The sequence below is a fragment of the Antennarius striatus genome, chromosome 19, assembly GCF_040054535.1.
Source record: "Antennarius striatus isolate MH-2024 chromosome 19, ASM4005453v1, whole genome shotgun sequence".
Lineage (NCBI taxonomy): Eukaryota > Metazoa > Chordata > Actinopteri > Lophiiformes > Antennariidae > Antennarius > Antennarius striatus.
Genome location: NC_090794.1, coordinates 6,641,686 through 6,662,336, shown reverse-complemented (window position 1 = coordinate 6,662,336; position 20,651 = coordinate 6,641,686). Strand labels below are relative to the sequence as shown.

The 20,651-nt window shown below is 41.9% G+C and overlaps 2 protein-coding genes across 4 annotated transcripts; one reads left to right on the top strand and one right to left on the bottom strand.

Annotated features, from left to right (window-relative positions):
- The first annotated feature begins 82 nt into the window (after positions 1-82).
- Positions 83-14,046, top strand: elp3 (elongator acetyltransferase complex subunit 3). 2 transcript variants are annotated; one of them, XM_068342368.1, is made up of 15 exons: positions 83-225; positions 458-557; positions 1,096-1,234; positions 1,336-1,406; positions 1,648-1,711; positions 1,916-1,984; positions 2,492-2,646; positions 5,261-5,422; positions 5,528-5,654; positions 8,672-8,865; positions 10,209-10,299; positions 11,141-11,206; positions 11,285-11,512; positions 11,663-11,744; positions 11,971-14,045. In XM_068342368.1, exons 1-15 carry the CDS (start codon positions 204-206, stop codon positions 12,060-12,062), a joined length of 1,662 nt encoding a protein of 553 aa, XP_068198469.1. In that variant the 5' UTR covers positions 83-203; the 3' UTR covers positions 12,063-14,045. The 2 variants fall into 2 exon arrangements, with proteins under 2 accessions (XP_068198469.1, XP_068198470.1); XM_068342369.1 differs by having other exon boundaries at positions 87-225; positions 420-557; positions 11,971-14,046.
- A 176-nt stretch (positions 14,047-14,222) lies between these two features.
- On the bottom strand, positions 14,223-20,291 carry si:ch211-63o20.7 (Serine/threonine-protein kinase pdik1l-B-like). Of its 2 annotated transcripts, XM_068342374.1 has the most exons (4): positions 20,159-20,291; positions 18,995-19,765; positions 17,928-18,153; positions 14,223-15,240 (listed from the first exon to the last, which is right to left on the bottom strand). In XM_068342374.1, the coding sequence occupies exons 2-4, from the start codon at positions 19,733-19,735 to the stop codon at positions 14,996-14,998; spliced, it is 1,212 nt and encodes a 403-aa protein (XP_068198475.1). In that variant the 5' UTR covers positions 19,736-19,765; positions 20,159-20,291; the 3' UTR covers positions 14,223-14,995. The 2 variants fall into 2 exon arrangements, with proteins under 2 accessions (XP_068198475.1, XP_068198474.1); XM_068342373.1 differs by lacking the exon at positions 20,159-20,291 and having other exon boundaries at positions 18,995-19,947.
- Positions 20,292-20,651: the final 360 nt, after the last annotated feature.

Here is a 20,651-nt window from a genome sequence, read left to right as displayed (position 1 = left end):
ATTTTCAATGACCGGTGGTTAATTCGGGGAAAGGGCGCGTTTACGGCGTTTTACGACAGTTTCGATTTCGTTACGACAAATGCCGTATTTGGACTAAACGTGGAGTTGTTTACTATCGGATAAATTGAGGGGTCGAAAATTGATATAGCGCCTTTACCCTGCTTCCAAACGAAGGACACCGGGCCGTGTAAGAAAATAAAGAAATGGGAAAGCCAAAGAAAAAAAGTGAGTGTGTGTAACAAGTTGTTAAAATCGATTAAAATGCTTTCTAAACTGCTCGAACTCGTAGCTTGTTGCTAAAGCTAATTTCAGGTGTGCCTCTCACCCGACCTCCAGAGAGACAAGTTTAACTGCGTCATATACTTTTTAAATATAGACTTGTAAACTTAAAGCGTCTGTGTTGATGTGCTAAATTCAAGGTAGACATGTCACTATGTCGACGATCGGTGTTTATCAGGTGATCACAGCCGAGCTGAGCTGATGATGATGACCATCGCTGATGTCATCAAGCAGCTGGTCGAGGCCCATGAAGAAGGCAAAGACATCAATCTCAACAAGTAAGATTTGACCAGTACTCACCACAACGAAACTCACATTACAGCTTGTACTGAAGCCACATGTAAGTTGAATGAATGGGAAATGCTGCACACGGATTGCGTCAGGCAGTCGCTCTGAAATGTGTTACGTGTTTCTTATATCACACACATTGTTATGTAGTTTAACACAATGTCGGAGAATTATAAACAGCCATTCATGCAGAAAATATCTCTTAAATCTAATAAATATTTACAGAAACTCAGCACAGCCCATTTAAGGTTTCATAGAAACAGCTATAATTTCTATTGTTCATTGTGAGGTGAAATGTGTGGAAATTGTTATTCAGCCAGTGTTATAATGTCATCAGAATTAATTTTGATTGTTTGGGAAAGACCCCACAAAAGTATTAGAACATTGCCTTTGCCTATTGCCTTTGAAAAATTTATTCTTATTTTATTGTTTATTTTATCATTATCAGGTATTCCATTTTTATATATTTTAACACAGATCCATGTACAGTGATGATTATATTTTACCTTTGATCCTTATGTTTTTAAGAGTGAAGACTAAGACTTCAGCTAAATATGGACTTGAAGCCCAGCCTAGATTGGTAGATATTATTGCAGCAGTCCCACCACAATACCGTCGCGCCCTTGTGCCAAAACTAAAGGCTAAACCCATCCGAACAGCCAGTGGGGTAGGTAGCCTACAGCCTCCTTTCTGATTTGAGGTGATCGGTTTAACTTTGACCTCTGTAAGACTGTAAGCAATCAATAATTTCTTCTGTTTCTGTCTCAGATCGCAGTTGTGGCTGTGATGTGTAAGCCTCATCGATGTCCTCACATCAACTTCACTGGAAACATCTGTGTGTACGTGTTGCTTTATTTTCTTTTCATTCTGATTTAGTTATTCTGTAAGTCATCATATTTATTTAAATCTGACTCAGGTATTAGCCATTATAGATGTGAGAAATATATCATTGTGGTAATTTATGTAATGATGTAAAAACTGCCAGTGATTAAGATGGAAACTCTCAGGAGGTGACTTGTTTTGTGAAATATGTGTCGAACTATTATTTAATGTCATTCACCCATCAACTTCTCCTGTCAGCTACTGTCCCGGGGGGCCGGACTCAGACTTTGAATACTCCACACAGTCTTACACTGGCTATGAGGTGAGCGGCATTCATTCTGCCTCCTTATCACCAACCTGTTGCCTCTGTGAATTTCATCTTCTGTTTTACCTTTATCATCAGGAGATTCTTGACTATTGTGAATGTCCACTTTCAGTCATGTCAAAATAAAAGAAAAAGTTTTTGTGTGCACTTAAACGTATTTGATAGTTTGGTTGCTTTGTATAATTTTTGTTTTTCGGACAGCCAACATCCATGAGAGCGATCCGAGCACGTTATGATCCGTACCTTCAGACCAGGCATCGGGTGGAGCAGGTCAGTGCAACCCTGCAGCACAGACACCAACTTTATTTGTTCTATTAGTGAACCCTGTAATTTAGACCTAGCTTCCATTTACTCAGAATCATTTTAATCTGATTGCTTGTTACATCTGCCTCTGCATAATACCTGTGCAGATCAACTGCAATTTCTCAGTCAGCTTCTCGGTCGTCCGCCACTGATGATAAACATTAAGTATAGAGTAATGAGTTTCACAGCTTTTATGCCATTGCCAGACCTGATCTCATTTGAGCCATTATTTGAAAATATAATCACATTAGTCTAACGTTCAGCACATTTCATTTTTGTAATCTAAAGATCTGAATTTCAATTTGATGCCGCCCTCATCCTCTTCATTGTGTTTTGACTGATAGAATATAATATGATCAATAATAATTATTACTGTTGAACTTTATTGTACTTCCATGCTGATAAAATGTGTCTGTGTTGACAAACTGCTCTCATGGGTCTGAGAACCTTACATGTGATTGGTGTGATGTGCAGCTGAAGCAGCTGGGTCACAGCGTGGACAAAGTGGAGTTCATCGTGATGGGCGGGACCTTCATGGCTCTGGCGGAGGAGTACAGAGACTACTTCATCAGGAATCTACACGACGCCTTGTCTGGACACACGTCCAACAATGTGGCCGAGGCTGTCAGGTAGTCAGCGGCTCCAGGTCTCACCTCCTGGCCTCCCCTGTGTCTCTACTTCAGTCACTTCTAAGTAGTTTTATTCATAGTAATTTATGAGTATGAAGTACAGCAATCCCTCATTACTCGCGATTAATGCGTTCCAGTACCACCCGCGCTGAAGGGTATCTTGACCAAGGAATGTTTTTAACTCTTTTATTTTCAGATGAATCATTTGACATAGCCTGGAAACTGTTGTCTGGTAATACAGGTTGATGTTTGAGTTATTCCCGCTCTCTACTAAACTGATGCTTCTATCTGGTTCAAACAAAATGTCATTTCTCAAAGCGACAATCCTTAGAAACATTAAAAGAAAAGTAAGCCCCGCATTTTAATGAGCCACAGTCCATTTGAAGTTCTCGGACATCTGGCAGGTTATGCATGGAAAGCTTGTAGTATAGAGACTTTGCTCTGTCTTGAATGCTGGCACTGTTCACTGGAAGTCAAAGATTTTTTTGTGGACCACTCTTCATATAGAGGTGAGACGGTGGATCTGAGATGTGTGACGGTTGTACCACTAGATGGCGCTATTCTATTACCTGTAAGAAGTCATTCATCTTTTCAGCTTTATTTGAGTGGTGGATGTTTCTCAGTGCCAGAGGAGAATACAGTGTGATGGAAAGTACCATCATCCAGATTTACGTACATCAGCTTAAAGTTAGACATATGGCTGAAGGTGATAGATGAGGTCTGATTGTGGTAGACAGTTATCTTTTCTATAAATCTCTACGGCTTTTTGCATTTTTTTTTATTTTCAGGGTTTTTTTATACAGTTAAAAGAAATTTTTAATTTCCCTATTTCTTCAACAAATGTTGAAAAAGTAGCGGAAACAGAAAATAAACTGTCCAATTCTCAGGCTGTCCGAGTAAGCCCTGACGTGAGCTATGATAATAATTGTCAAACACAAATTAAATCAGCTGAAAGCTCCTCCGCAGTGACTCTGTTCTGATGTCTGACTCCCTGAGTTCAACCCGCTCTGACTCAAATCGCTGCTGCGTCTGCTCGGTATGCGTGAGTGGCAACTTTTCAGATGACTTCAACAAGATTTAAAGTTATAGAAGTGCCCATTTTGCCGAAGACCTCACACAGACAATTTGACAGAATAATGGCTTTTCCACAGAGCCGAAGCCATCTGTTTGTCAGCGGGGGCTATTTATTTCTCTAAAGTCCGATAAGACCTGTGGATGATCTGTGTGTGTTTGCTTGACATTGACCCGCTCTGCCGTAGGCGTTCTTCATTAAGACGTCGTGTTTGGCGTAATTGTGGCGGCTGCTGCTCAGTTTGTGAAAGAAGGAGGCCCTTGAAGTGCTCATCACTGCCTCTGACTGTGATATTTCTGATGTGTGTTTGCGTCTCAACGGAACGTGCGCAGGCATGATGCTCACCACTCGACTTCACACCGTGCTCACTCCACTCCTGATCAGATCACAGCGGTGAGACGACTCCAGATAATCGCCTGAGATAATAGACTTTTTATTGATTCATCTCTTACAATCTGATCATCTTCTCTGGAGCATAAACTCGTGTAATTGGTGTAAATCAGCCAACAGACTGTAAAAGATGGACATTTATTGCTGGCAGATACAAAATCAGAAAGAATATTAGCTGGCATGGGGGGGTGGGGGGGTAATGGTCATTGGAGCAGCTGGAGAGGAGAAAGTGGCAGCTGGCTAGTGAGCCGGGATGAGCCGTGTGTTCTTTCACTTCTTTGTTTTATTTTGTAAGTTTTTTCATCAGCAACTCAAATAAGTTTAGACGTGGCAGTGGAGTCATGTTCAGGCTGGCTGACTCATTCTGGTAATGTAATAATTCACTAATGCTTATTCTGAATTTAATGTCAGCAACACAACTCAAAAAATGTTTGGACAGAGACCAACATAGACTTGGTAAAGTTTATTCCAGCAACAAAACCACTTCCTGATATACAATAGTGATAGAGTCCAGGGAATAAACTGCTAGAAGGAAAGGTGACGAACGTGTCTAAATATTTATAATAAATAATAGTCTATCAATTTGAACATTAAATGTCTTGTTTTTGTATTTCACTCCGTTGCACTTAGTTTAAAAAAATATTTCCAGATCATTCTATTCGTTTTATTTTTTTTGTGTGTGGAATTGTTATCCTTCAACACAACTTTTTAAAATTGGGGTTGTGTCATTTAGTTACGTGTTTATAACAGTATTTGTTATCATGTAAAAAAAACTCCACTTGGGGGCAGTGCAACGAGCCGTAAACACAACATGAACTTATTATCTCCATTAAAAAACTAATAAACGAATCATTTAATTGTTTAACCTGCTCCTGACACAAAGGAAACTCTCATTAATTTTTCATTGAATATGTTTTGCACGACAAACATTTTCCTTTGCCGTCATCTGTTTCCTTTATTGCATGAGTGTGTCCTTAATGTGAGGTTAGTGTTGGCTGTTTGGATAATGAGCCGTGCAGACTTTCAGCGAGTAAATTGATGTTGTTAAATGATCCCCGTGCGTTGAGCAGTTCACCATAGTCAACAAGTCCACTAAACAAGTCCTGTATGAAGTCAGAAAGAGGATAATCAGGGACTGTTTTTTTTCTGCAGGTACTCCGAGCGCAGTAACACAAAGTGTGTGGGGATCACCATCGAGACGCGGCCCGACTACTGCCTGAAGCGACACCTCAGCGACATGCTGGGCTACGGCTGCACGCGGCTGGAGATTGGCGTCCAGAGTGTGTATGAAGATGTGGCCCGGGACACCAACAGGTCAGGAGACTGATTTCATGTCTGATGGGTAAATTGTGGGGTCCTTTTTTTTTTTTTTTCTTTTACCCTCAAGCTCTTCACATTTATTGAATGTATTTTTTCCAGAGGACACACGGTGCGAGCTGTTTGTGAGTCGTTCCACCTCTCGAAGGACGCCGGCTTCAAAGTGGTCGCACACATGATGCCAGATCTGCCTAACATGGGCATGGAGAGGGATGTGGAGCAATTCATTGTAAGCACTGGTATAACTACGAATCTGTGCAGACCCAGAGCTTTAGAGTTTTTCACACTAATGTATATCAATCACCATCTTATTCACATCTCTGGCTGTCTCACCAGTGTCCCACTGCTGAGAGTATTATTTTTGTTATTATTTATTATAGGTGAGGGTCCATTCATTTTCCTGCCATGATATTTCATAGATTGAATACACTTACTGTATGAATGCTCATAGCGATACTCTATTTAAGATTTATCCATTATCGGTCCAAGAAAAATGGTTGAACGTGTGGGGGAAAAAAAGCTGTGTTTGTTTTAAGTTTTATCTGGATCACCCAAAATTAATCTTTTTGTGTTCTGGCGCTTGGCCCATCTTTTCAAGTTTAGTCTGCAAATACTGATAAGAAGCCGACCAACGATATTTGAGCCTCATACACAAGAATTGCCTTTATATTAACCGTCTGATGATGATTGATAGACCTGTATGAAAATCACTTTACCTGTGACGGATTCCAGTAGATAAATTTTGTAATTCACGGTCTTTTAACTGAGTGGTTAAACTGGATTTGACACGCTGTGTAAAATTAGAAGTGTTTGTTACCTGAAGCAGATGGAGGGGAATTTTTTTTTTTTCTTCATCGCGAACTGACAGAAGGAAGCTACGACATGACGAGTGCAGTTTGTGGTTCATATGAAGTAATTATTGTAAACAGATTTAGTAGTTATTATTATCTTGAAATTAGGTGATTGCAGTGGAGAAAAAAAGTTTCATTAAGTTATGTATGAGGCTTTGAGCAGCAAAGAGATGCTATAAGTTGATCATGAAGTTATTGCGTTTGACATGAGCAATTATGTCCTCTTCTCTTGCTCGGCATCTGGGTCGCTACTTATCTCGCAGTGGGATAGCAACAAGTGAGACCTTCACGCAGCATCTCAAAATAGAAATGAAAAAGCTGTGACAGTCGCAGTCCCAGCTGTGACGTGACTCCACAGACAATCCTGACAGATGTCTCTCAGCAGCAGGCTCACAACACAGCCCTGATTGGATGCACCGCCTTTTGCATCGACTCGGTTTGAGGCTCTATTAGGTTTGGGGGTTTTTTTTCACCATCAGGAGCTTTTAAAGATACAACAAAGGGAAAGAAGAGATGTTACTTATTGGTGACTCTTGTAGAACTAGGTCACTCGTCACCTCAGAACAAGCAACAAATAGTCAGAAAAAAATGTAAATAAATAAATATGGGATTCTAGAATTGAGAATCAAACCCAACTTTACAAAAACATCTATGTCAAAGTCTCTACAATAATGTTGGACGATCGATACCGGGGTTGTATTTGTACTTGGGGGGGGGGGGGGGGGGGATCGTGATGAGAAGGAAAAGGATAAAAAATCTGGGTTTATTTATTTCAACGTAAAACTTTAGACAAACAAAATTGTAGTTTAGTGTGTTTCACTCAGATCCAACCATACAAAGTAGGAATGGTGCTCAACCCCCTCTGGGTACCAGCAGCTACTGGTGTTACCTGATCCATGCCAAATGAAAGAGAAAGTTAGCAACAAGCTCATGAAATTGGTCGGTTAATGAGATGTCTATTGTATGTGACTTGTTGCACTGCCCCCTGGTGTAGAAATTCAGATACATGTATTGTAGGTTTATTTTAAGAAGGTGAGCACATCTCGCTTGTTTCCTGAATTATTTATAAATGGAAAGTGACTGCTTGTCAGGGTGAAAACATTTAAAATCCATATTTGTAGGAAGTGATCATTTAGAAAATGAATAGCACGACAAAGAATACATTTTTTCACTGAACTATCTGTGTCCCTCTACAATTAAATAATCACTTTCATTGTGTAGGTGATATAATCAGATGAAAATTTGACCTTTTTAAAGGATGAAGCCTAAATTTTTAAATTTCAGCCCACAGAAATGATTTGATGGAACTAATATGATCTGGATGCTGCATGATGCAAATGGTAGCAGAGGTTTCAGAGAGGGGGGGGGGGGTGCATTTATAAATATAAAACAGCATCCAAAAAACAAAAGGTAATAATAATCGTTCTAATCAGGCCGTGCTGTAAGGAGCTCGTCGTCTGGTCGCCAGCTGAAGGAGGCGGCGATACTCTGATGTTCATTTCAGTTTGCATGAATCTCATCCACACACATGTCGTCCTTCTCATCCATTATCTGTAGGTTGTATGTAATATTCCTGGTCAGCTTGGATGACAGACCAGTTTAGGAGCTGCAGAAGGCGGCGGCAGGAGAATGTTGCTTCTATCTTGGCTTTCCTGATAATGAAATTCGATTACAACTTCCTCCCGGCCTGAGATCCTCTCTCACTTATCTCTCCCGTACAGATGCTCCCTGTCCCGGGGGAGGCATCCTTAACAGGGTTCCTCTCCATCGACCAACAGGAGCCCTGATATGTGGTCCAAAATAGTAGCAGGGGCAGAATACTATCTAGGCTCTTATTTTTGGTAAGGATGCGTTGCTGTTTGTCAGATCCCCCCCCCCCCCCTTCTGCCGGTAGGTTTAGTGCAGAGCTATGTGGGACATGTCCTCGTGTGATTATGAGCTGTGACGAAAAGGAAGATGATGAGATACTGATAAAGGAGAATGCTCCTCCATTCCAGACCTTTACGGTTCTGGTTGGGGGGGGGGGGGGTGACTGGAAATAACACGGATTCCCCTCACTGCACGAAAGCAGACTCTGAAATATGTTTCAATTCAATAAGAGCACTTTTATGTTGAAATCTGCTTTGTGCAATCTCATGTCTGCTTATAAGTTTAGGAGTCATTGTACTTGTAAATGGACCCACTGTTATGGAATGTTCCGACACGTCTCATTGATGCTGTCTGTTCGTATAAGAAAGTTGATATGAATGGAATCATCTCTGCAGGTTTTTCTCCATGAGCTCTTTTATTTCTTCTCTGTTCATTCAGTTTATTTCCTTCAACTTATTGCTTTTAAACACAGCTGCCCAGCAAACAGAACTGATTCATACTCTGTGTTCTGTCGGGTTTCCTCCAGGAGTTTTTTGAGAATCCAGCATTCAGGCCTGACGGTTTGAAGCTGTACCCAACGCTGGTGATCCGAGGTACAGGTCTGTATGAGCTGTGGAAGACGGGCCGGTACAAGAGCTACACACCCAGTGCCCTGGTGGACCTGGTGGCCAGAATCTTGGCGCTGGTGCCGCCTTGGACCCGAGTCTACCGCGTGCAGAGGTGAGACATTAACTTACTGATTTTAATCCTGGGTTATGGTAACATGAAAACTACATTGTGCATTAATTCCACGAGCCAATAAGACACAACTGTTAAATGTCATTCGATGCAGCTTAGCTGACCTTCAGTGGGTGTAGGCGGCCGGAGCGAGTTTGATCCGTGGGTTCTGTTGTGATGTACTTGAGTTAAGAGCTGCCGCTCCGCTCTGAACAACGTCCTCAAGGCTGAACTCATTTCACTGTTGAAAGAAATCAAAAGCTCCGTCTGGTTTCTTCAGTTAAACGAGTCTTGTTGAAATTTGACGCGATACAACGCAGCGGTAAACATGACCCCATGGCAACCTTTGGGAAACTTGTCGCTGACATAAAATCCTTCTGAATAAAGATACCATTTTCAAAAACTTTTTAAAAAATCATTTCCTGTTTCAACAGTCAGTAGGAATGACTATTGAATCATTGTTCGCTCCCATTCAAGACGATGGCCTCAGTAGCGCCCTCTAGGTGAATTACAGCCCTTTTGAATACAAACGCTTCAATGGAGGAACTGATCCCTCATTACTCGTGGTTAACGCGTTCCGGGAACCACTTGCGAGAACAAAATTCCGCGATATAGCGATGAACTATTAATCTTATTATTTACATCAATTTAAACGTTTATGAATACTGATATTAAACCACCTTCTATCTGTATTACCTTTTCCTGTACTGTATTTTTAAGTCGTTATGCCCCCCCAGTGGCCAAAAAGATTTTGCTGCAGCTTTAAAGAGTGAGCACTAAACATGTTCAGTTAATGGTTTGAATTGAAGTTTCCATAATATGAATAAAATAACTAAAATAAATGTTTATGAGGGCTTTAGAATATAACTACATACAGTTTACAGTCAATTGACCGCTGGAATATTTGTCGCTGCTTCTTGAGTTTTGTCTTGATACTTGAGTCATGTAGCTCTGCCTCCATTTGGGGAAGACTCTGGGGCCACATTCAGAGAGGATCTCATCTCAGCATGAGAAGCCCTCTTATGTAGCACCACCAGTCCCTTTGTAAGAGTTCCCTCTTTCACAGAGCTGCTGAGAGACATTTTGAGTTTGGAACAAACAGAACTCTTAAGATGAAGTTCACACGCTGCTGTGAACACACCGCGTGTCATGACTTAAATTGATCACAAGGTACACAGTTATTAATGCTCAGCAGGTAACTGGTGTGTGTCAAACATTACTGCTCATCAATACAGAACAAATTGAACATTGGAAATTGAATATGTTGCTTTATTTTCACGCTATAGAATCTAATAAATCTTTGAAAGAAAATTCCTCTCTTTTCTGCGCTCCCTACCACCAATCAGAGACATTCCCATGCCATTGGTGAGCTCTGGAGTGGAACACGGAAACCTGAGAGAGCTCGCCCTGGCCAGGATGAAGGATTTGGGCACTGAGGTGAGCCTTTTCTATTACTAAAACACACTATGTCAGCTTATTACGAGCGCAGAAGCTAATAGACTTTTCCGGCTGGGATTCGATCCAGACTCTGCTGCCAACAGCCTGAAGCACTTACACACACTCCTCTGTTAGGGAAGGGGACAGATTAAAGAACCTGTCATGCATAGATTAAAACTGTTAGGGGTGAAGTATTGGAGGAGCCCACCCCCCTCAACAGCCTCAACATGTCCAGTGCAGAAAGATCACTCGACACAGAAGACCCCCCCCCCCAACCTCTGCTCTTTTCCCACCAACAAACTTTTCACTAGTTTGTCCTTCCTATATTTTTATGGCGTCAGTCATTACTGGAGGCATCGCTGACGATTTGTTTGAAAAATTGACATTCAGTCTGAGCGTCTGTTTTTCTACGGCGTGAGGGGAGCCGCCTCGGAGATGTGTTACACTTCATTTCCACCAAATTTCATCTTTTACGGAGATCAAATCCTTCAACATCGTTTCCCCACTGAGTTTTCAAAACTTTTCCTGGCGGTGTCGCGCCTTAATGGAACTCTGAAAACATTTTAGTATCTTATTCTAAAATCCTCCATAACCCTGAAATCTTTTTAAGGGACCGATCCTGATGATTTCAGCCTTGATTTGGAGACGTGCCTGATTACACCTGTGGTAACATGGAGCGATGGTGCAGACAGACTAACCGGGATGAAAGTCAGTCAAGTGGATCCAGTTTGTGGATCACAATGGCGCCGGTTACCTCGCTGAGGTCCCAGCTCACTGTGGCCTCGTCTGGTCCATTTCACACTGACCAGTTTCTAAAGATTCTGTCGTTCTGTGTGAGCAGTGTCGAGACGTGAGGACCAGAGAAGTGGGCATTCAGGAGATCCACCATAAAGTCCGGCCTTACCAGGTAACAGATGGCCTCAGGTGTCAGTTTGTTTATTCTGTGACCATACACTAACAACGACGTGTGTGTGTGTGTGTTCAGGTGGAGCTGGTGCGGAGGGACTACGTGGCAAATGGCGGGTGGGAGACTTTCCTCTCGTACGAGGACCCAGAGCAGGACATCCTTATTGGCCTGCTCAGACTACGTCGGTGCTCGCCGCAGTCCTTCCGTCCGGAGCTGAAAGGGGGCGTGTCCATCGTCCGCGAGCTGCACGTTTACGGCAGCGTGGTCCCCGTCAGCTGCCGGGACCCCAGCAAGTTCCAGCATCAGGTGGTTATACACGCACACACTGCTGTTCTTACGTCACTCCTGGATTTTAATTTAGGACAAGAAACATTTTACAACAGAGATTAGCATGAAAACACAAGAGAGAAGTCACTCAGTGGGAAACAATGTCCCCTCCCCTTCTTGTTTGATCAGGGGTTCGGCATGATGCTGATGGAGGAGGCGGAGAGAATCGCCAGAGATGAGCACGGCTCAAACCGATTGGCCGTCATCTCAGGTGAGGCATCATTTATTCCTGACTCTATAGTTTAACGGTAGTTAAAATCATTATATAACCACAATAATATGGAGCCATGTTTTCTGCAATTATTGTAAAATTTATCAGTCAAGACATAAAAATCTCATCAAACTGGTGGTTATCAGATAGTTATCAATGAAGTACAGTTCATTTTCACCACCCATGTCTACACTGAGCATGTTTCTGTTCTGTTGTGCTTTTGCAGGTGTAGGAACAAGGAACTACTACAGAAAGTTAGGCTATGACTTGGAGGGACCGTATATGGTGAAGGACCTGTATGGACCCGGAACAGACTGAACTTGGACACACAAGCTCATCTTTATTTTTGTTTCACCCTTTCTGCAGTGTCTTTAGTGACCGTTTTTCTTTCGTTCCATGCAGTTTGTTTCACACACACACAAAAATAGAGCTAATTGGGACAGTTTTAAACATTCTTAACAATTTTTTTTTTTTAGCTACAGCATGTTGTTTTAAGCTTTCCACATTAAAACAACTAGGTGCCTTTACAAGTGAAGAGTTGCTTTAAATTCTACTCAAATACATCTGGAAAAGAAAGATCTGAAAGTCTATCCGTCCCCTGAATAGTTTTTATATATTCTTCTAAGATGAGGAACCTGTTTGGCATCAGACTTAATCATTTCTCTGCTGCAAATAGGAAACTCTTCATGAGGCGAGCATTCAGTAATGGTTGGCAATGGATGAGCGAGCAGCGTTAAGCGTCCTCGCTGGGCAGCTGTTGTGTAACTGCTCAATTTTAATTTGTAGGACAGGAAATTGAATATTAGCGTTACATAAATTGCTTTTTAAAGCCTGGAAGTTAATCCTATTTCTTGTTTTTCTGTCATGCTTACTCGGGCTTTGTGTTTCCTGGTAAATTACAGACGCTCACATCACTTGATTGGTTTTCAAGGAATGAAGTGTATTTCTGTTTGTTTGTTTCCTGCTGGCTGGAGGAAGTTGTTACTGCAGGAGACTTCTCAATGATGAAAACTAAATGAGAGAATAGCCAAAAAGATTTCAAAATGAAAGGTCATATTGCCTGATTGGCTCCTATAATGTATTCCTCAGTGTCAAAGGTGCTGGTTCTCGCTGGAGACCCCTGGTGATTGCCCTCTGAGGGCGTTTTACTGGCTCATTCCAGTTCCATCTCCGTCATTTACCTGTCAATTGATCATTAAGCGGGTGCCGTCTTCTGCTTCGCTGTTACTGGAAATGGTTCGTCATACGAGAAACGGCAGGCGATAAAGTGAATAAAGCTCCTGTAAATGCTGATGTCTCATAGATCCAAGTTGCATGAGACACACTGAGCTGAACAGCCGTGCGTAATTTCCTGTATGCGGTCCTGGTGTCGTGACTCTGCTGGGCTGTGTCAGTGTTGCAGTCCTGACACATCGGGGAATAGGCCGGGCTTTCTCTCCACGCTTGTTCACTCTTCCTATCAGTTGTGAAATCTGAAAGGACTTTCCCTCCCCTCAAACTCGCTGAGTTCGTGCTGAGCTGATTTGTGCGGAGGAGGAAGAGGAGGAGGAGGAGGCAGGGTTTTGTCTAATCTTTGCTGCAACATGAGCTGAAATGTAGCAGGACCAGTTAAACTCCAGTGATGGTTTTTAAAGGACCCGTCTGCAGCAAACACCAGAGGAAAAGATGGGGAAAGGGTCCGGGTGTGTACCTTCATTGGTGTAGAGACATTCTGCTATCATTGTAGAGAATCACCCATCAGTCACTTTTTTTTAATCAAAAGTTTTGAAAGTTCTGTCCTTCACAAAAATGTGGAAAAAACTTTCAGAACTCTGGATGTTTTGGTGCATCGTGCCAACAGACAGATGCAAACAACATCATTGTCAAAGGTAAAAAATATATAAACGCTAATTCTGTTATAGGAACAACACATTGAGTGTTAAATTTGTGATGTCAAGAACTCAGTCTACTTCAGGAAGGTCAAAGGTCATCTGAGTGAGCCACTGGTGATAGGCAGGAGGATGACTGTATGCTATTGCTGTGTTACCCTAAAAAATATTAAAAAGCCTATTCATAAAAATTTTTAAAAAGCCTTTAGACCGGTCGTCTCCTTCATATAAATCCATATTTAAAATCATGATAAAGACATTCTGAAATATGTTATCTGGCGTATTGATATGAACGTCACTAAGACAGATGACCAGTAATAAATGCTGTGGATATGATCAGCGACGTTTCGAATGCCTGGCTTTAATATCCTCTTCATGAGGGACTGGAGTATTAGTGATCATTAGTCACCATGAAGCCAAAGACCTTCGGGTTCAGTAGAGAGGTCACAAAAGACTCAAGTTTTACAACCTGACATGTTTTTGTCACAAAATAAACTACATTTTCTGATGTATTAATTTAATAAAATAATTTCAAAATACATTTTGACACGTTTCAAGTCAGGAACAGTCATGACCAACATCAGTAGATATTGCAGTCGTATGAACCAAGGAAAAACGTCAGCCTTGAAGGCAACAGTTTGAAATGTTCCTCTTGTCAGTGCAAAAATAAAAAGGTGAAGGTATTTAACTCTGGGAATACCCCAGTGGAGAGAGACTGGTGGGATTTTAGCAACTTAACACAAACAACTAAGACGTTCCCCCTGCAGTGAATGCTGTCGTACTCATCCAGACTGCTGCTCTGGATTTCCTTACAATAAACAAAATATTTTTTTGGTCACCATTTAAAGAGAATAAACTGTTAGGTGTATGCTGTTTGGATGCCTGGAAATTCAAAACACTGTTACACAGGTAAAATGATAAACATCCACAAACCACAATGAACCCGGATGACTAAATGACAGAAGATCAAACAAAGCAGTAGCAGCAAACCCTTGCATTTCATGTTAGCCGTACATACACGCCAAAATTGATTTTCTATGTCGAGCACTCAAGATCTGATCAACAGCGTGGTGCTTCCATCAAATCCAGCTTCAGTCCCAGAGGATCCCTTTATGGACCTCTGGCGCTTCATTCATTCATTCTCCTTGTTTCATTCATTCTACATGGATTGCTCCAAACGATTCAAGTTTCTGTTTCTGTGACAGAAATAGCACCTACAATCCCACGTAATCATACGTATCGCTTATCCCCACTTCCCTGTGGCAGGAAAGTGGCTATTGCTTACACATGTGGGAAGCACTGCAGTTGGAGGGGGGCAGTCAATATTTTCCTGTAGTGGTTATAGTGGTTATATGGCCATTATGATCTCTTAAGCCCACTCTGTCAGTGGGAATCCTCTTTCAGAGCCGAGTGCATTCTGACCTCCAGCTGGTCTGCTGGCGGCCGGGCATCAGGGTTCGAGGCAAGCATGTCTAAAAGCAGGGTGCACATGGCCGGACTGGGAGGTGGCGGCAGCGGGGGGGCCCTCTTAAACTTCATAGGTATGCACAGCTGGAGGTCGGCATTCTCCCATAACGCTTCCCCCAGTGGCATTAGCCAACCTGAGCGACTCTTGCATACGTAGGCGCCTGATGAGGAAACACAAGGGGAGAAATTGTGAGTCGTACTGCTGGAGGTTCCTGACGGACACCAGCATCAAACACCACAGGGAGCCACTTGATCCCAGTGACGCACACACACACAGACACAGACACAGACACACACACGCCTGAGGCTGCTGGTGTGATGTCTTCCCAGTAATCAGCGGAGCCCGAGTGGCCCATGTTTAGAAGGTCATCAGAATACACTGTTATTTAACAGGAGCAGCACGACCAACAACTGAACACACACATGGTATGAGCAGCATGAAAATATCAATACAATACTCAAAAAATACTCAGTTTTAAATGCGTTTTTACAATTCTTCCAAGACTAAACTTCCATGTCAGAGCCAACGTAATGAAATACGTGTTCAACCCAAAGGGGAAAGGCCAGTAAAACGTTCAAACAGGAAGCATGACTGGTAAAGCATCTCTGAAAAAAATATTTACTTTTCTTTCATAACATTAAAGACAGTACTTTCCAATTTTGGCTACTGATAAGAATGGTTAAGACAGATAAAAAGCTGAATTGATCATTTATCTTTGACATCTTCTTGACTTAATGATTGATCTAAAAAAATTAGCGGCTTAATGAAGAGAAAAGAATCATTAGCTGCATCCCTAAAATGTAACAATCTAAAAAAAAAAATAGCAGGGGACTGTAAAAGTAATTAAAATGCATCAATTGCTGCTTAATCAAGAAGTTTCTTTTTGCACTTTTTTTCAAATTTTAAATTTATTTTAATGGAGTGCTATTGGCTTCACATTTATCAGGTGATAACAATCCCTCTACACCTGACTGACACAGGACCCCCAGGTCGATTGTAACTCTGTCTAAGGCTGAATCGACAACCAGCGCTGGGCCCCAACGGGGACACGAGTAAGAATCCGTGACCATATTCTTTCTACCCCTACCATCCCACCACATAACTGTGTAGGTGTGTGGGTCTTCAGAGTGGATAAAGTAAAATAATGGAGCATTTTATCTCTCGGTGAAAAGCCTCCAGCTGCCTCTGCCCCTTCTCTCACTGACAAAGAGGATTGTGATCAGAGCTTCTAAATTCCATTTTGCCCTTTTTTTAAATTTGAATTCACTAAAACTGCTCTGTCTCTCCAATCATAAGCATTTCCATTCAGCCTAATGGAGTATCAGTGACTCAGAGAGGTCCTCACGCACTAAACTTGGGGATAATGGTTCATATCCTCCTGCCTCCAGGTCGTCTTTGGCCGGACCCATCTTTTGTGAATAAAATGAGACATTTTGTATTACAGCCATTTCATTAGTCTCTGACAGCGGAGTGCAGAGCAGAGCTGAGCCCCACGTCCATTAAGACGCTCCCTCATCCTGTGGCCACATGGGGTTTGTGACAGGAAATAGGACGTTAAAAAAAAACAAGAGATTAAAATCTAAATGCTGCTCTGCAGTGCTATACCAGAATGCATAGCAAAGTGCTTTTCTTTTCTTGTGTTCGATTAGCCGAGGCTTTGCACTCATCGCACACAAAAAAAAGACTAATTATTAAATGAAATAACAAAAATAGGACAATGTTTGTTCTTTCGTCAGACCCAAACGAGACGAAGAAGAAAAAAGCTATTCATCACATTACACTGACGTTTATTATCGTGTTAGCATCCCTGTCCTATCCTCTGTGTGGCTGATCAAGGGTGGGGCTCAATTTCTTTGCACACGCAGACGATTCACAACAGAACAGATGACAGATTTCCTCATGTTTACAACATCTAACAGAAAAGATAAAAAAATTGATATTTCCACCAGCATCGACCACGGTTGTTGTCATTTAACACAACCAGAGTCCACTTGGTAAGGTAGTAGGACCTTGCTTCAAACAAGCTATAGCTAGCAGACTGTGTATAGAAAATACAATGTAAAATGAATGTAAGAAGTTTTCATGAATAAACTTTTAATAACCGTATAAAATAGTGTGTGTAAAACTGTTGAATGACACATTTTCATGGAGGTGGCCTCCACACTAAACTCCACCACAACTCCAGCATCTAAAACCCTCCACCCAGGGAAAACCCGAACACCAACACATCTGTGTCTTCTCATTACCATCAAAATGCAGTTGATCTTCTTCATTGAAACAGGCTGATGCTATTAAATGCACTGAGACGGCAAACAAAGGTGAGTAAGAAGATAAAAAAAGAAAGCTGTTGCCAGATTATAACTGAGACGCCGATGCCAGCCACACATACACACTCACACACACACCAGCACGATGGAGACAAGCCTGAATTGCACACTGTCAGATTAAATTATAGAAACAGAGTTTCTGTCATTTATATCCAAATGTGCAAAGCATAAATCTTTCATCTCTTTGCCATTTAGATTTATGATTGTACCCTCACTGGTTGATGAATGCTTGATGTATAATATGTGACATTTTTAATATGTGCCAGTTAATTAAGTCAAGCTAGATTCAGTGTGACACATCATTAACCTGCCTGACCACACACACTCAACCTTTCGGTGCGGAGGATACCACATGCTGGAAATGTACTGTTATCGGACTGGTGTTAACACCGTCCCATATGCAGGGGAAAAAATCCCTCTTCACATATTTTCATATTAGGATGTACTGGAGGAGTGGTACAGAGTTTTCCCATTCAGGAAGAGAAGGATCAGGTATTTGCTGACTCCAACGGACACTTACCCAATTGTTCCTGTGTGGTCCCTTCTTCCACTACGATGATTCTCTCCAGTACGGCCCAGAACATCACACCCAGTGAGAAGATGTCTGCCTGGGCTGAGTATGTCAGTCCACCCCACACCTCTGGAGCCATGAAGAAGTCAGAACCACAGGTGGAGGAGAATTGCTGCCTGCTGAGGTCACCTTCCGCCACACCTTCAATCACCTTGCTCAGACCAAAGTCTGCTACCTAGAGGCCAGACACAGAGTTACAATAATAAAGCGCACTTGGGGTTGGTGTACTGTACACTTTCTTGTGCAATGGCGCAACTCTTATTATTTTTTTATACTTTTTTTTAGGCCAATACTTTATATAATAAATAACAAGAAATAAAATTAAGTCCTAATATCTAATATTTTTACTCTCTGTTGGAAAAAAACTGACATTGTGGAGTTTTTTATGCAATGTTGGAACATGTCAAATGTTAACAATATAGCAGAAACGATTGTTTGATTAATAATAAGAAACCAACAGGAAATGAATCGTAACTATTTTAACAGTAAGTAAAAACTTGTCCACAGTAACAACGAAGTGAATGTCTTTGGACCGTTGGACACGGACCAACACATTTGACTGTTTTCAGGTATATTATAAGCCCAAGTGATTAATGACGAAATTAACTAACAGATTAATTAATGACAAAAAGAACTCTTCAATGTAGTTCAGCAACACACTTTGCAGGTTTGTTCTGCACAGCCGCCAGCATAATTTGTTTCTCCAAAAGCAGCAAAGATTAATCAATTAAAAGGAAATCAAGTGCCAACTATTTTGAAAATAATGATTATTCAAGCAGTGACGCCAAAAAACTGGTGATTCCAGCTTCTCAATGTAATAAATTCCTGCTTTTCTTTGTTAGTTATTAATTTTAAATTTTAAATTAAATTAAGTCTGTGACAATTTGAGTGTTGCTTAAAGACAGAAGCAATCTGAAGATTGAACTAAAAGATTGTAATGAACAAAAATATTCAACATAAAATTCATACTCTTGTGAAATTTAGATTTGGATAACCATTACCATTTATATGCATACCTTGACTACAGGGCCTTTAGACGTCACACACACCAGGACATTATCTGGCTTCAGGTCTCGATGGATGATACCCAGACTATGAAGGAAATCCATGGCACTGCAGAGCTGTCGGACCACGCTATGGTTGTCTTCGGTGTCTGGTGGCCTGGAAAGCAGATACTGGTTCAAGTTGCCCCCATTACAGAACTCCATGACCAGCCACAGGGCCATGTAGTGCAGGGATCCCGGTTGCTCCTCCTGCCTCTGTGCAGGTCTCTTCCTGGCTCTGTTCTGAGGTCTTTGTTTGATTTTGGTATCAGACAAATTTGATGTAATCCTTCCTTGGAGTGCATCCCTGTTATGGATGGTGTTGGTTCTGTCCTGAAGTATGGAGTCACAGATGTTCCTCCTCTGGGTATCAGATTTGGAGTTACTCCTTTCCTGAATGTGTGGTGCTTTGACCACACAACCTTTCAGCACACTCTCAACTAGACGTAGAGGCAGTGTCCCTGCCTTCAAGGGCATCAGGGCCCTTGGCCCCGTCTGCTGAAAGCAGCTGTGCAGTGCAATGACATTGACGTGGCTCTTGGCTGTGGATCTCATGGCCCACAGCTCTTGCAGGTAGAGCTCGATGCATTCTGGGTTGTTGCATGGAAGTCGCTTTATGGCCACGCTCTGCCCTGTTTTGACCACACGGCCCTCAAAGACCACACCATAGCTGCCCCGTCCAACTTCCCTCTCCAAAGTGTAGAGTTCCTCCATCCGTCAGAGTAGCCGGGGCCTGATGTGATGCTAACGAATGAAAACAGCTAAGGCTAGCAGCGTAACCTCAGTGGCGTTCAAGTACAACACGGATAAATGTGGCTGTCACGTGACGGTCGTTTCAATGTCACTCAAAACATTTGAAATGCGGACATACGGAACTGAACTTATTTTCAGAGATAACTATCGTCCTGAGCTATGGTCCAAGGCTATCCAATTTCTCGTATTTATTCATTTGGAGTTAAAGATATACATCCACGCATTAATGTACGCTGTTATGTTTTCAAATTGGCCACTGGTCCATATGACGTTAGCTAACTCAGAATCAAGCTAATATGACGTAATGTGTGGCCACAGTCGTGTCAGTACAGCGCGCAAAGGTGCACTGCCATTTCAAATGGATTTTGTTGCGAGTTCACTTACCCACGAAAATTCTGATTATATTGCCGTTTGAATCATCAAAACGCTCTCATCAAATACAGTAGTTACTCCTGATAAACGACAAAAACGAATACGGAAAAACGCAATGACAAACGCGACAGACTTCCGTGTCTAGATTCGGATCCTCCCGCTCCGAGAGGATGTTCATCATGATTGGCTAGGGAAATCCAGACGCGTGTTGTGATTGGTTATTAATAAAGCGGTAGAGAGGACAGCGCTCTAATTCGAATTGAAGGCGGTGCCACTGATGCGTTCATGGATCATTTTAGAGGCCATTACCACAAATAGTCTGGGCTACACCAGGGGAACTGTCCCGTCCTGTCAGTAGGCTTCATTATTTTTAAAGTATGGAAAAGTTCTATTGATTTCAGATGAAAACTGCCAATTAAGCACGCATTTCTAAGACAACAATACCCCCAAACAAAATAGTATTTGCAAACACTAGATAATTGATAATAATAACACGCAGTTTAGC

Bases quoted from the DNA above. Each gene is read 5' to 3' on its own strand.
- si:ch211-63o20.7 (XM_068342374.1), bottom strand. From the start codon at position 19,735: ATGGAGGAACTCTACACTTTGGAGAGGGAAGTTGGACGGGGCAGCTAT. The intron at 18,154-18,994 runs GTATGCATATAA...TCTGGCCTCTAG, and splicing joins CTAAAGGCCCTGTAGTCAAG to GTAGCAGACTTTGGTCTGAG. The intron at 15,241-17,927 runs GTAAGTGTCCGT...TTTCCTCATCAG, and splicing joins GACCACACAGGAACAATTGG to GCGCCTACGTATGCAAGAGT.
- elp3 (XM_068342368.1), top strand. From the start codon at position 204: ATGGGAAAGCCAAAGAAAAAAA. The intron at 5,655-8,671 runs GTAAGCACTGGT...GGTTTCCTCCAG, and splicing joins GGGATGTGGAGCAATTCATT to GAGTTTTTTGAGAATCCAGC. The intron at 11,207-11,284 runs GTAACAGATGGC...GTGTGTGTTCAG, and splicing joins ATAAAGTCCGGCCTTACCAG to GTGGAGCTGGTGCGGAGGGA.